Consider the following 14850-nt stretch of genomic DNA (forward strand, 5'->3'; position numbering starts at 1 on the left):
TAATGAGACAAAATACAGGGTCCAAAAAATATAAATACTGATAATAATAATAAATTAAAAAAAATAATTTGTTGTATATGTTTATTATTTTATGATTCATTATAATAAACTATATAAATTAATAAATAGAATATTAATATACACATAAGTTTATTTATTGGCTACTTTTATTATTTTGTTCAGAGTTTTATTCAACAGACCAATAAAATAAACAACTTCGTGTGTTTATTTTCATATTGTATATATTTATTATTTTTAGCATAATTTTATTCCATACACCAATAAAATAAACTTCGTGCCTAATGTTAATTTCAAAAAAATAGATAATTTAAAGAATACATTTATTTCTATATCGCATATATTTATTATTTTGAGCACATATTTTTAAAATGCCAATAAAATAAACAATCTAGTTTCTAATGTACAAATAAATTCAAAAATATTTTTATTTTACATCATTTATGTTTATTATTTTGTATTTTCTTATAGCTAAATTAACACATATTTCAAATCCACATAAGTGCATTTATGCCATGTTTATTGTGGGAATTATAATCCACATAAAACACATTTAACAACTTGACAGTTAAAGTTGTTTTATTAGTCTCTGTTTTTCGGTTAGATTAGTTTAGTGCACCAAGGTTAATTTAGTCTTTTCATCTTAGCTGTTTTACTTCTATTTAAAGTCTTGTAATCAGTTGTTGTATGTGACAGAAAAATTCATATTGAGTTTTGAGAGTGAGAGAAGTGTTTAGAGAGAAGAAAAGAGTGTAAGAGAGTTGGGGAAATTTGAATCCAAGATCAGTGTTCTTGGAAGAAAACTCAAACTGAGTTTTAAGGAGGGATTTCATCTTAGTCCTTGGTGGTGTACTAAGCTAATCTTCTGCATTGTAATCCATTGATTAATAGAGAATGCAACTCAGGGGAGTAACAGGAAGTAGGTCCTTGTTTGGCCGAACCTGTATAAAATTTCTGTGTTCTTTATTTTTCAGTTTTGTCCTTTTGATTTCTGGTTTATTATTTGAATTGGTTAGATCAGATTAACTTGTTTACTTTGTCTTTGTGTTGAGTTCTGTGTTGTAAAGATATACAACAGTGGTATCAAGAGCCAGGTTATTTCAAAGAAAAGAACTCAGCTGTGAAGATTCAAGAATTGCATAAAGATGGCTTCATCTTCAACAAGATTCGATCTGGAGAAATTTGATGGATCAGGGGACTTTAGTCTGTGGAAAGAAAAGATGATGGCCATATTGATCTACCAAAAACTCGATTCAACATTGGAAGAGGTCACTGAGAAATCTGAGAAAGAAACTGATGCAGTAAAGAAGAAAGAGACTGACACTGTGATGAAACAAGCTCGATCAGCAATCATCATCAATTTGGCAGACAATGTCTTGAATGGATTACCTGACCAATTTAAAGAAATGAGAACTGTTATAATGTATAGCAGGGATACTTTGACCTTGGAAGATGTTATGAGCACACTCAGATCAAGAGATGCTGAGCTAAACTGGTAAAAGGCAGCAAAGCAGGAGTCAAGATCTGATGAGGCTTTAATGGCTCGAGGAAGACATCTAAGAAGGAGCAACTCAAAGTACAGAGGGAACTCAAGGTCAAAATCAAGACCAAGAGAAACCAGGAAATGCCATCACTGTGGCAAAGTAGGCCACCTGATCAAGAATTGCTGGGAATTAAGAAACAAAAAGAAGAAGAACAAGGAAGAAGAAGACAAGAACAATGACTCTAATTCAGTTGTAGATGACACCTATAGTTCAGACGGAGATGTTTTTACAGTGATCAAAGCACATGAAAGAGAAGTAGACTCAAGCAATGGAGATGCATGCACAAGTTCAAATATGAGAGACCAAGAAGAGTGGATCCTTGATAGTGGCTGTACTTACCACATGAGTCCAAACAGAAATTGGTTCATGGAATACTCAGAAATGGATGGAGGAAATGTCATGATGGGGAATGATCACAAGTGTCAAGTTGTTGGCATGGGAACTATTGCCATAAGGAATCTGATGGTACAGTAAAAACTTTAACTAAAGTTAGGCACATTCCAGATTTAAAAAGAAATCTAATTTCCTTGGGAACTTTAGATGATGAGGGATGTGAGTACAAGACTAGTAAAGGTACTATGAGGATTACTAGAGGGTCTCTACTAATAATGAAAGGAGTTAAGAAGTATGGCTTGTATTTCTTGGATGGAAAGACCATACCTCCTGCACAGGCAGCGACTGTTAGCAAATGTAATTCAGATTCTAAACTATGGCATGCTAGAATGGGCCATACAAGTGAACAAGGTTTAGTGGAATTATCTAAACAAGGTTTGTTGCTGAATTATAACCATGCTAATCTACCTTTTTGTGAGATTTGTATACAGGGCAAACAACATAGGATCAAGTTCTCTCACAGTGGCTATAGAGCAAAGCAGACTTTGGAATACATCCATGCTGATTTATGGGGTGCAAGCAGGATTAAAACTCCAGGAGGTAACCTGTATTTTCTGTCTATTGTCGATGATTTTAGTAGAAAAGTTTGGGTATTTCTGTTGAAACATAAAAGTGAATGCTTGGAGAAATTTAAAAATTGGAAAGTATATGTTGAAACTCAAACAGATTCTAAAATCAAAACACTTAGAACTGATAATGGACTTGAATTCATAAATGATGAATTTAATGAATTGTGTGTGAAAAATGGTATACAAAGACATAGGACTGTGATTAAAACCCCTCAATAAAATGGTATTGCCGAGAGAATGAATAGAACCCTTCTAAATAAAGTTAGATGTCTTTTGATTGAATCTGGCTTACCAAAGAAATAGTGGGGAGAAGCCTTGTATATTGCATGTTATCTAATAAACAGGAGCCTGAGCAGAGCAATCAATCTCAAGACACCTGAGGAATTATGGAATGGAAAGCCTCCATCACTGGTACATCTCAGAACCTTCGGTTGTGCAGCATATGCACATAATGTTGAAGACAAACTAAGTAAGAGATCTGTTAAATGTATTTTAATGAGATATCAAGTTGGTGTCAAGGGTTATAGATTATTGTCTACTGAAACTAACAAAATTATAATTAGTAGAGATGTAATTTTTAATGAACTTGATTTTCCATTTAAAAGAAATGAGAAAGGTATTGTCTCTGATGTTTCAGGTAACAGATTACTAAGAAAAACTGGAGTTCAAATTGAGGTGGAACTAGCACATACTGAGTTGGATGAACAAGACCAATTTGAACTTGAAATTGAAACTGAAGCACAAGAAGAAGACCTAAGTGACTACCAACTTGCTAGAGACAGGTCCAGAAGAGATATTAAAGCACCTGTGAGATTTAGTGAAGCTGATATCATTGCCTATGCATTGTCTATTGCTGAGGGATCAACAGAAAAAGAGCCAAGAAACTACTCTGAAGCAGTTGACAACAAAGATTCTCATAAATGGAAGCAAGCCATGATGGAGGAACTGAATTCACTAAAGGAGAATAATACCTGGGAGCTAGTTCTTAAGCCTGAAAGACAGAAAATCATTGGCTGTAAGTGGATTTTCAGAATTAAAGATGGAATTACTGAGCAAGAGCCAAAGAAATTCAAAGCCAGACTTGTGCCAAAGGGGTTCACGCAAGTTGAAGGAGTAGATTACTCTGAGATATTCTCACCAGTAGTAAAGATGAAAACTATCAGAATGATGCTAGCTTTAGCTGCTCAATTAGATTGGGAAATTGAACAGATGGATGTAAAAATAGCTTTCTTGAATGGTCAATTAGAGGAAACTATCTATATGACTCAACCTGAAGGATTCAAGGTGGAATCAAAGAGAGGTGAACTGGTGTGTCTTCTTAAAATGTCATTATATGGACTCAAGCAGTCCCCTAGACAATGGTACAAGAAATTCAACTCAGTGGTGACAAAAGTTGGCTATACAAGGTCAAAGTATGACACTTGTCTGTATTTTTCAAACTTGGATTCAAATTCAGCAACCTTTCTACTTATTTATGTGGATGACATGCTCATAATGAGCAAAGACATGCATCAAATAACTCGATTGAAGAATGTCCTAAAGGGTGAATTTGAAATGAAAGATCTTGGGGCTGCTAGGAAGATTTTGGGAATCCACATTATCAGAAACAGGAAAGAAAAGAAACTTATGCTTTCTCAAGAAAACTATCTAGAGAAAGTGATCAAAAAGTTCCAGATGACAGACTCAAAAGAGGTAAATATACCTCTTGCTGGTCACTTCAGTTTGTCTTCTGATCAGTCACCTAAAACTGATCAAGAGAAGAAATCACTGGAAAAGATACCATATGCAGAGGCAATTGGAAGTGTGATGTACGCTATGATCAGCACTAGGACTGATATTGCATATGCAGTGAGTGTTTTAAGTAGATATATGTCCAACCCTGGAGAAAAACACTGGAAAGGAGTGAAGTGGCTTCTGAGATACTTAAAAGCTACAACAAGACTCGGATTGAGGTTTAACAAGACAGGAAATAAGATACAACTTGAAGGCTATGTTGATGCTGATTATGCATCAAACAGAGATACCAGAAAGTCTATTACTAGCTATTGTTTCCAACTCAACAGCTGCTGCATTAGTTGGAAAGCTCAGCTGCAACAAGTGGTGGCACTGTCAACAACAGAAGCTGAATTCATGGCCACCACTGAAGCTTTCAAGGAGGCAGTCTGGTTTAAAGGGATATTAAATGAGATTCAAATGATGACAGGAAAAGTAACAGTGTTTTCAGACAATCAATCAGCCATTCATCTCTGCAGAAATCCAGTTTACCATGAGAGATCCAAACATATTGATGTCAGATTGTTTTGGATCAGAGATAAGATAGAGGAAGGGGAAGTAGAGCTTGAAAAGGTACTAAGTGAAGAGAACCCTGCTGATGCAGGTACCAAAGTTCTTTCAGTCAGTAAGTTCCAACACTGTTTGGAACTACTGAACATTGCCTCCATCTAATGGTAGCTGGTTCACTCCCCTGATGTTGCCAGAATTGTTTTCTATGGATTAAGGTGGAATTTGTGGGAATTATAATCCACAGAAAACACATTTAACAACTTGACAGTTAAAGTTGTTTTATTAGTCTCTGTTTTTCGGTTAGATTAGTTTAGTGCACCAAGGTTAATTTAGTCTTTTCATCTTAGCTGTTGTACTTCTATTTAAAGTCTTGTAATCAGTTGTTGTATGTGACAGAAAAATTCATATTGAGTTTTGAGAGTGAGAGAAGAAAAGAGTGTAAGAGAGTTGGGGAAATCTGAATCCAAGATCAGTGTTCTTGGAAGAAAACTCAAACTGAGTTTTAAGGAGGGATTTCATCTTAGTCCTTGGTGGTGTACTAAGCTAATCTTCTGCATTGTAATCCATTGATTAATAGAGAATGCAACTCAGGGGAGTAACAGGAAGTAGGTCCTTGTTTGGCCGAACTTGTATAAAATTTCTGTGTTCTTTATTTTTCAGTTTTGTCCTTTTAATTTCTAGTTTATTATTTGAATTGGTTAGATCAGATTAACTTGTTTACTTTGTGTTTGTGTTGAGTTCTGTGTTGTAAAGATATACAACATTTATTTTATAGTAACACATTGTAATTAATTGGAAAAAAAATAAATAAACATTAATTTGTCTCTATATATATATATTTTAAAAAGCTACAATATTTATGTCTCATATGTGATGATGAGCTTGTTTCAAATATAGATGTAGGCGCTTAATAAATCAAGTTTTAATTTTGAAATATTTTATGAATATTATGTAATTAATATAGTATATTTTGCCTTTACAAATTATTTGATATCATTTTATTAAGGAATATTTGCGGTATTAATACGCATTATTTTACACTTGTTACAATTAAATACCTAATATTTTATTTTTATAACAAAAATACATAATATTTTTTCTTTGCGGCAAAAATACTTAAAGTTGCTAAAATATTATTTTTGTTAGTACCTCCTGTGTTTGAACGGTTAAGCATGTTGACTAAACAGACATTTGTTACTCTGTAATCGATCAATTTAATTTTCTAAATATTTTAAATTAGAAAAATGAATTACAAAAACATCTTAAATTAATACAAACTTAAAAATACATATTTTGAGGATAAAAATATTTAAATTATAGAGTGATACATATCTAGTGAGTCAACGCCTAACAACTCTAATAGAGAAAATACTGAGAAAAGCAATGTTTTAACAACTTTATTTATTTTTGCTACAAAAAAAAAAATATATATTTATGTTTAACATATATTGAACATTGTTTTTGCCGTAAAAATAAAATATTAGGTATTTAACTATAACAAGTATAAAACATTAAATATTTATGCCGCAAATATCTCTTTTATATATAGGTATCTCCTTCATTCATGGAATTAACGATCATCTATATCTTTTTTTTTTATAGGTTTTGTATATGATATTATAATTAAGTTTTATATGACATATATTATGTTTGTAACTTAACTTTTGTTGCAGCTCCTCTCAATAAATTTTCTTGCTCCTGCTTTAGTAACTAATTATTCCGACTAATAACCAATGGTTACCTATTCCAATTATTGGGTGTCTCATAATAATTAATTCTCAAGAAAGTTGTCGAATTGGTCACCAATATTTTTAGAACTCATAATTATTAATTGTTACAACAAAAAACACCATGTTTTGGGTCATGTAATTAAAATTCTCGATTGATTATCATTTTTTTAAATGAAGATTTATGTTACTTGTATAAATTTGTCATTAGTAAGTGATAATAGCAGGTTATTAATAAGTTATAATGACTAACAACTTAGGGTTCTATTGTTGAATAAATATCAAAATAGTACAGTATATTTGATATATAAGTACAAAGTATGCCTTTCACACAATTTTAACCAAATTTATTTTTCAATATCACCAAAATAATCCTATTGCAATTGCATTAAATTTGTAATATATTAAAAAAAAATTAACTAATTAATCCAAAAATTTTTTAACTAATTAAAATTATTTTAACTTTTTCATAGCTTAGATCTTAATTTTAAAAGGGATACTAGAGCAAATAAGAAGTTAGTAATATTTTATAATAATAGTATGAGTTTACATCATTTTACACTCGAGTTTTAGCTAAATACTTCTAAAAAAATTATCTTCTCAACCCTAATCCAACGTCATCTCAAGATTCTATTAGAACCATACGTAGAATGGAAAGCTACATGTCTCGTACTTTTTCAATGGCTACGCAAGGAGTTCACCAAGTATCATGGACCACTTCAACCTAAATAAGGCAAGCCTACAAGAAAAGTAATAATTTCAACTTCACTGCGATTGGTGGAAATCGATCCCTAAATGACCCGAAATATATCATTACACCCACTATATCATTACACCCATTGTAATACAAAATTATGTATGGTATATAGCAAAACCTAATATAAACCCAATAATAATAGTGGTCCATAAATTTATATATATATATATAAATTTATGTAGGTAGAGACACATTGGCGAAGAGAAGGGGTGGTGACCGGTGGGTGATATACAAGTGCAGTGATAGTGGTAAAAGGAAAGAAAAGCAATGGTGAGTTCCATCATTAGTCTCAATTGCACGCCAAAGTGATTGATGAATGGGACATTTGTATGACATAAAGGCATCCTATGATATATATATATATATAAATGTTTTTGTTTTTGGGACTTTTGATTTACGTTCTTTACTCTTAAATAACAATCACTCACCATTCCCCCAACCATTTTTATAATTTTCAAAACTTATTTAAGGTAGTGGTGTTATTTAATATCTTAAGTTGTCCAATAATACATTAGTTGTCACATTATGATTGGTTAGTGATACCTCATAATACTTATTAAATTCAAATAAGTGGAATCTGATATTGGATTGCATCAATAGCAGTATGATACCTCCTTGTGGTATTGGACACTAGTGGTACCTCTTAGTAATTCTTTATTTCAGGTGTGTATTGCAATAATAAATTTTAGAGTAATGATATGTGTACCCAAAAAATGTACTTAAACATTACACACAGTGACATAGCGATTTAGTTTAGCTAATCACATTTATTAAAATTAGGACCTACTGTTTTAAAAAAATAATGTCACGTCACTAGATGTAATATTTGGTGCAGATTTTAAGTGCACATATCATTGCTCAAACCAATTGAGGAAGGAATTGCCAAATTTTGAGTTTTGAGTATAAATAAACCAAGTTAATAAAATGATAGTTTATATTGGCAAAAACAAAAACAAGTTGGTAATTTGATAGTTCATAATTATAGTCAATTATCAAATTAATTTTATTCACTTTTTTTTTAGTTTTCAAAAATATAGTTTTTAGATTTTTATATGAATGTATAAGTTAATAAATAAACTCTATTTTTTGCATAATTAAATTGTTTATAATGACATATTTCCTTAATTTGAGAAAGTTACAATAGCGTTTTCTTGGAATAGGGCTTATATGGGCCCATATTTTGTGTACTGCTATGGATTGAACCAGAAATGGGCCTTATGTAAGTCTGGTCCAAAAACAGCATGGGCTTTAGGCCCAAACCGTAGATAGCGTGAGAAGTGGCAGGAGGGGGAGCTTGTTCCTTCTTCACTTTGCAGTTTTCAGTTTCAGAGAAGAAAAAGCATCATCATCGAAACCCATGAACTTGTCTTCGTGGTTCCGACGCAGGAGTAATGGTAAAAACACCAAAAACCCAGATCTTTCTGACCAACCAAAGCAACAAAACCAATTCGATGATCGAATTCTCGGAGTCAATGACAAATTGATCGATTACGTCAAATCCTTCACCTTAGACACCTTTAAGAATTTTCCTCGTTCAGGTACTTGTTTGGTTGCTGAGAAAGAGAAAGAAAACGATAATAAATTCTGGGTATTGCTTCATTTTTTCTTCTTCTTCTTCTTCTCTTTTTTTCATCTATTTATTGCTATGTTCTTTGTTCGGGTGATTGGGAAATCGTAACCTAATGATAATAGAAGTCGAAATTTCATCAACTGAATTAGTTTCTCTAATTTGCTTACACTTTACACATTGCTGCAATTGCTTGGAATTTAGATAATGGGATTGTCTTAATTTAGCTTAAATTCAAAGCAAACTGAATGGGGTCAGGAATTATAATTTATAATTAAATTATTTATGGTGCAGATGACGAGAAAGAGAAAAATGGTGGAGATTTCCCAACGACATCGGGCAGTGTTCGGAGTGATCTTTCTGAATGGCAAGAACGACATGCAACTCTTGTGCTCTCCAAAGTAAAGGTTTGACTGTTCTTTCTATATATGTCTATGAATATTATACATACACAAATCACGTGAAGTTATGCTTTTTACAAGAACAAGTTTCTGAAACTTAAATTTCCTAGGCAATAATCCTTGACACTTTGCAAGTATGCACCTTTTGAGTTGCAGCATTACTGTGATTTCTGATATGGGTTTCTCATCTTTCAGGAAATCGCTCAGCTCAGATATAAGCTATGCCCAGGTTACATGAAGGAACATCAGTTTTGGGGAATATATTTTGCGCTTGTAAAGAGTCACGTGGCTGAGTAAGTTCAATTATTTTCTGAAAACTGTTTAAACTTTAAAGCTTTTCAACTCTCGGTGAGTTGAGCCTGTACCAAGCACCAACCTGGTCCTTTGATTAGATAGGCCTGACCCTGCTAGAAAAAGGACATATTTAATTGCTTATGTCTTCTTTTGTTCATATAACAACTTGTGGATCAGAACATAGCACTGTCAGTTTTGATGATTCATAGCTTGCCTAAGCAGCTACACTAGTGCGTCTATAGCATTAGGTAGCTAATTTGCTAGGCTTAAACTGAACCCTCCTTCATATAAGTGTTAGTGTTGGTTCATTTTGGGGATTTGATGCAGGTCTTAGATGATTGGTGGATTTAGAAAGAGGGAAAGGAAGATAGAGTTGATTGAAATGTTTTGCCACTTGAGTTAGGGAAGTGGTTAGGTGTGCAAGGCTGATTCAAGTGGTTTGGTGCGTTAGTGATACCAGTTCAAACTTCTATATAGGTATATTAAATTTTTTTTTTTTTTTAAAAAGAGACAAAGGTCAAAAGGCTGACCTCTACTCAAATAGTTGAAAACCCTCACTTATGGCGGAGGAATACCGTGGTTACAAATAAAACAACAAAACAGCCAAAAAACCACAACTAACCCCACCCCCAGAAATTAAATCCAGAAGTTGCCCCAATCTCTAATAAGGTCACAGAAGGCAATCCCCTCAAAACATTTGTTTCTATACACCCAAGTAGCCACCCAAAATTTTATCTTATCCCAAATAATCTCTACAGAATTAGAAATATCTTCGAATAGTCTGTTATTTCTCTCAAGCCATAAGACTCAAAAAGTTGCCAACACAGTAGTTTGCCAGAGACGAGAAACTCGCTTGCCGCTTCCTAACTTAGTGAGAAACAATTGAGAACAGCTAGAGGGCATACACTAAAGAATACCAAACTCAGCTAAGATTTTTCCCATATTTTAATATAGGTATATTAAAATAAGAGGAGTTGATTAGGTGTGTGAGGCACTATCAAGTTCAGGTTATCTTATTAGGAAAAAAAAATAGTTTTTGAGTGATAAGAGTGAAAAGTTGCTATTGTTGTAATACTTCTGAAAACTGGGATTTGATTTTCTAGTTTTGTATTTATTATCAGATACGAGCTCCATGCAATACGACTAGCTAAAATCAGAGAGATTTCATTGGAGAACGCAAAATCAACAGATGGTAGTGCATGTGAGGTTGAGATGTCAGAGACAAATTCAGCAAATTTACCGCCTTCAACACCATAGCATATAAATATGATTTGATTTATTGTGAGGTAGAGTACCAATTTTTGTTTTTTTGGTTAAAATATTTTATTGTTGGGTAGGTAACCATTTGTTACCCTGTGTTTTTGCAAAGTATCATTTTAGTAACATCTGTTTTCAATAATGCTCATATAGTACCTTGTATTTTACAATCGTACATATTTGGTACCCTAAACTCAAATTTAATTAATAAACTTTTAACAATTTAATCAAACTGCTGTTAATTATATAAGTTCCAAATTTAAATTTAATTACTTAATTCATATAATCGATGACAATTTGATCATATTGACAAAATACATGGTACCATATGAGCATTATTGAAAATAGAGGGTATCAAAATGATACTTTGCAAAAACATAGGATACCTCTACTGCAAGTACGGAAGAAAATGAATAATAATAAATCTTCATGCATGTCTTCTGTGCTGATGCTCTCATTCTTAATACAGTTTGGACTCATTGGTAACAATTGTGAAGATTAATGAAGTATAGCAGGTACAACCTTAGCTGTTTGTATTTCAGTGAAAATTAATTCCAAGAAGTACATTGATAAAATCAAACACATGAAACCTAAATTGTAGCTTTAGATACAAGGCAATTATAGTTTCATTATTTTAATTGTTTCACCCCCCTTTCTTCATATATAATCATTTTAATCTTTGTATTGAGACATACTCAAATCTCAACCAGCTGGTTTTTTCTTTCTTTTTTTTTTTTGCTTTTTGGGGAAAAGAAAGATATGGATTTAGATTTGGGGTCTCAAGAGTGCTAATTTGCCTTTTGTCTTCATATACATTGCTCTGGTTTTGTCTGGTATAAGACACCGAACAACTTGCTGTTAGGCCCTCTCTCTCATAGTAGATTCTATTGTAGGGGTCACTTTTGCCTTTAACCGGTCGGACATTCATTTTTTTTTTCACTTGTAAAATAATAACCCAAATTTTATAAATGATGATGTTGATTGTAGTAATTGTAGTTCTAGGGTAGTTCTCTAATGCACCTTCACACCTTTCTCGAGTTTTTTGTTCGGGAACTATTTTCGGCACAATTTTTTTTTGTGGTCGTGTGTAGTGTAGTTATTTAGAGCATTCGGTAAATTTTCAAGAAATTCCTAATAATTTACAGTGCCGAAAATAATTTTCAAATAAGTTACTTTCCACCCGCATAAAAAAAACAATCACGAGTACAACAATTATTTGAATATTATTGTTTTCACGGTAAATTATTCAGAATTTTATTAAAATTTGCAAGATGCTTTAAATAATTACAATTTATATGACCATAAAAAAATTGCGTCGAAAATACCTCCCAAGCCAAAAAATAGAGAACGGGTGCATCGGTGTCCCTTTTTGGGGATGCTCCTGAGATTTTCCCGTAGTTATAATAGTAGTCAACCCATCAATTTTCGAAAAATAATCAGTGAGTTGCACGTGTGCCAATTTTTTTCAAACACGTGTTTAAACCTTGATTCAACACCTTAAATAATTTAGAAATTCTTGAAAATAGTAAGATGCATGTTATAATAATAGTGTACCATCATATACAAAATTTGGGATAATTTCTCCACATGACAAAAACATTCCATTATAATCTTTCTATATAAATATTGGCTAGTGAACAATTTCTGTTTTCATTTTTCTTATGACCGTGTATATTGTAGTTATTTAAATCATTTTGTAAATTTTCAAGAAATTTTGAATAATTAAATTAGTCATGTGTGCAACAACCTGTTTGAACATAGTTTTCGGTACGGTAAATTATTCAGAATTTCTTAAAAATTTACAGAATATTTTAAATAACTACAATAAATACGGTCACAAAAGTTATGCTTTTAAGTTATTCACCTTATAAGTATACTTTTAGAAAATTTCTTTGGTAGGGACTTCAAAAAGAGCCCTACTGGTAGGGCTCTTTTGTGTTCTCAACTCGATTTTTTTTTATGACTGTGCATATTATAGTTATTTAGAGCATCCTGCAAATTTTCAGAAAATTCTTAATAATTTACAGTAGCGAAAACTAATTTAAAAACAGGTTTTGCACCTGTGACTAATTTTTTTATGCACGTGAAAAATAACATGTTTAAACCTAGTTTTCGGCACTGTAAATTATTCAGAATTTTCTGAAATTTTGCAGGATGCTCTAAATAACTACAATATACACGATTATAAAAAAAATCGTGCCGAAAACTGTTCACAGGTTGAGAACACAAAATAACCCTACCGATAGGCTCTTTTTAAAGCCCCTACCATTAAATACTCCATACTTTTAACCTAGAATAGATGCTAATGGTGAATAGTGGGCTCTATTGTCCAAATGAACACCACCTAGGTTAAGATATGTTCAAGGTCACATCAAATATTGTTGTCGATGTCCTGTGTTTCAAGTATAGCCTTTTGCTTAGCTCAAAACACTACTCACCGACACTGGTCAAATCTCATGAGATTTGTATGTTATATTTCATTCCGTCTTTTTGTTCATTAAGTAATATGTAAAAATACAATACAATAACAAACAATCTATAGATCTCAAAAACTTGCAAAATCTATTGGCAAATAAGTATTTTCACCAACTGCCAACATGGTTGCCTGGTCCATGTTTGAGGCTGGCATTTATTGCGTCTCAGCACATTTTGATATCACATTTGCACATGTATCGTTACTGATGTCGACTGGTCAAGCAGGTTCAACGGTTTGGTCTCATATTTGGAATATGAAGAAGAAATCAACATGCAGCAGCAACCAAACCAAACAAGGCCCCTCCTTTAGGGTAGTATCTGTCGGTTTGGACGGTTTTTTTATATTGTTAAATCTAGAATTCAGTTTTCGGTCTAGATTGGTACAATCCAAAAACTGACCGACCAAACCAATTAAAGAAAAAAAATCGACCGTTTTCGACTACAGATTAGTAAAATTTTTATAAAATTTTAGTTAAAAAAAAAACTAAAAATTTTGGATTATTGGAATCAATTTTGGTACTTTTTTAAAACATAAATACATATAATAGAATATAATTACATTCACAAATTCGAAAGTTTGAAAACATAATTAAAAATCCATATGCATAACATAACATATACCTATTTATAAGTTCGGTCGGTTTCGGTTCAAACTGATCAGTCCACATGGATTTTTCAAACCGACCGAACAGTAGCGGTTTATGCCGTTAACAATTTTTTCGATGTTCGAAAAGTCGGTGTACTTAGTTTTTTCGGTTATTTTATTTATTTTATGCTCTGCCCTACCTCCCCTATGCCCAAGTAATGTGAAAATAGAGAGAACTTTAATGAAACTTTCATGCCTGACATTAGTGACAAGTAAACTAAAATGGGGTTCGTAGCATTTGAGAATTGATGAACAAAATAAGGGTGTTAGGAATAGGAATTAGGTGAGGATTTCAAGGCCATAAAAGTTTTCAACTCCAATCAGTCTTAACTAGTACAAAATTGGGTTTCAACTCTTGAAACTTCAAAACCCTACAATTTGCAGCGTGTTTGGACAAAAGATCTGCAAAAGGAAAGGGATTGAAGAGAAATGAAGACATCATCAAATCTAAGTTGAACAATACTTGTCTCAACCTGTAGTGAAAGGTAGCAGAGCAGAGCAGAGCCGTACAGAACCCCATGTGAGTAAATAGCTTTTACAATCCCCACAAATGGCCACGAAAGCCTGCCCCTTTGCATCATCATCTCATATATTTATATATATATATATATATGTGTGTGTGTGTGTGCATAGTAGATATCAAATGAAGTAACTGACCCTCGAGCAAAACTGCAACAGCTTTTACCACCACGAGTTCAGTAAAGAAAGAAAGAAAATAAGAGCCTAATTTTCAACAAACTAACAATCAACACTGACAAATAAAAGGACATTTGCAGAGCCTGAAACTCAGAGGTACGACACCTAAAAAACAATCCAAAACTGCTCTTCAACCTACAACATCACCTTCCATTCTTCCCAAACCTTATTTTATTTTTAAAGAAAAATAAAAAGTATTGATGTTTCGATTACCATATCCTAG

The 14850-nt window shown here is 32.6% G+C and overlaps 1 protein-coding gene across 3 annotated transcripts; it reads left to right on the top strand.

Moving 5' to 3' along the window:
• Positions 1-8575: 8575 nt before the first annotated feature.
• On the top strand, positions 8576-11671 carry LOC133783147 (uncharacterized). 3 transcript variants are annotated; one of them, XM_062222708.1, is made up of 5 exons: positions 8576-8829; positions 9153-9259; positions 9455-9552; positions 10675-10839; positions 11280-11671. In XM_062222708.1, the coding sequence occupies exons 1-4, from the start codon at positions 8649-8651 to the stop codon at positions 10808-10810; spliced, it is 522 nt and encodes a 173-aa protein (XP_062078692.1). In that variant the 5' UTR covers positions 8576-8648; the 3' UTR covers positions 10811-10839; positions 11280-11671. The 3 variants fall into 3 exon arrangements, with proteins under 3 accessions (XP_062078692.1, XP_062078685.1, XP_062078677.1); XM_062222693.1 differs by having other exon boundaries at positions 8582-8829; positions 9153-9265; XM_062222701.1 differs by lacking the exon at positions 11280-11671 and having other exon boundaries at positions 8580-8829; positions 9153-9265; positions 10675-11274.
• The last annotated feature ends 3179 nt before the right edge of the window (positions 11672-14850 follow it).

This window comes from Humulus lupulus, chromosome 1 (assembly GCF_963169125.1).
Source record: "Humulus lupulus chromosome 1, drHumLupu1.1, whole genome shotgun sequence".
In the NCBI taxonomy this organism is placed as follows: domain Eukaryota; kingdom Viridiplantae; phylum Streptophyta; class Magnoliopsida; order Rosales; family Cannabaceae; genus Humulus; species Humulus lupulus.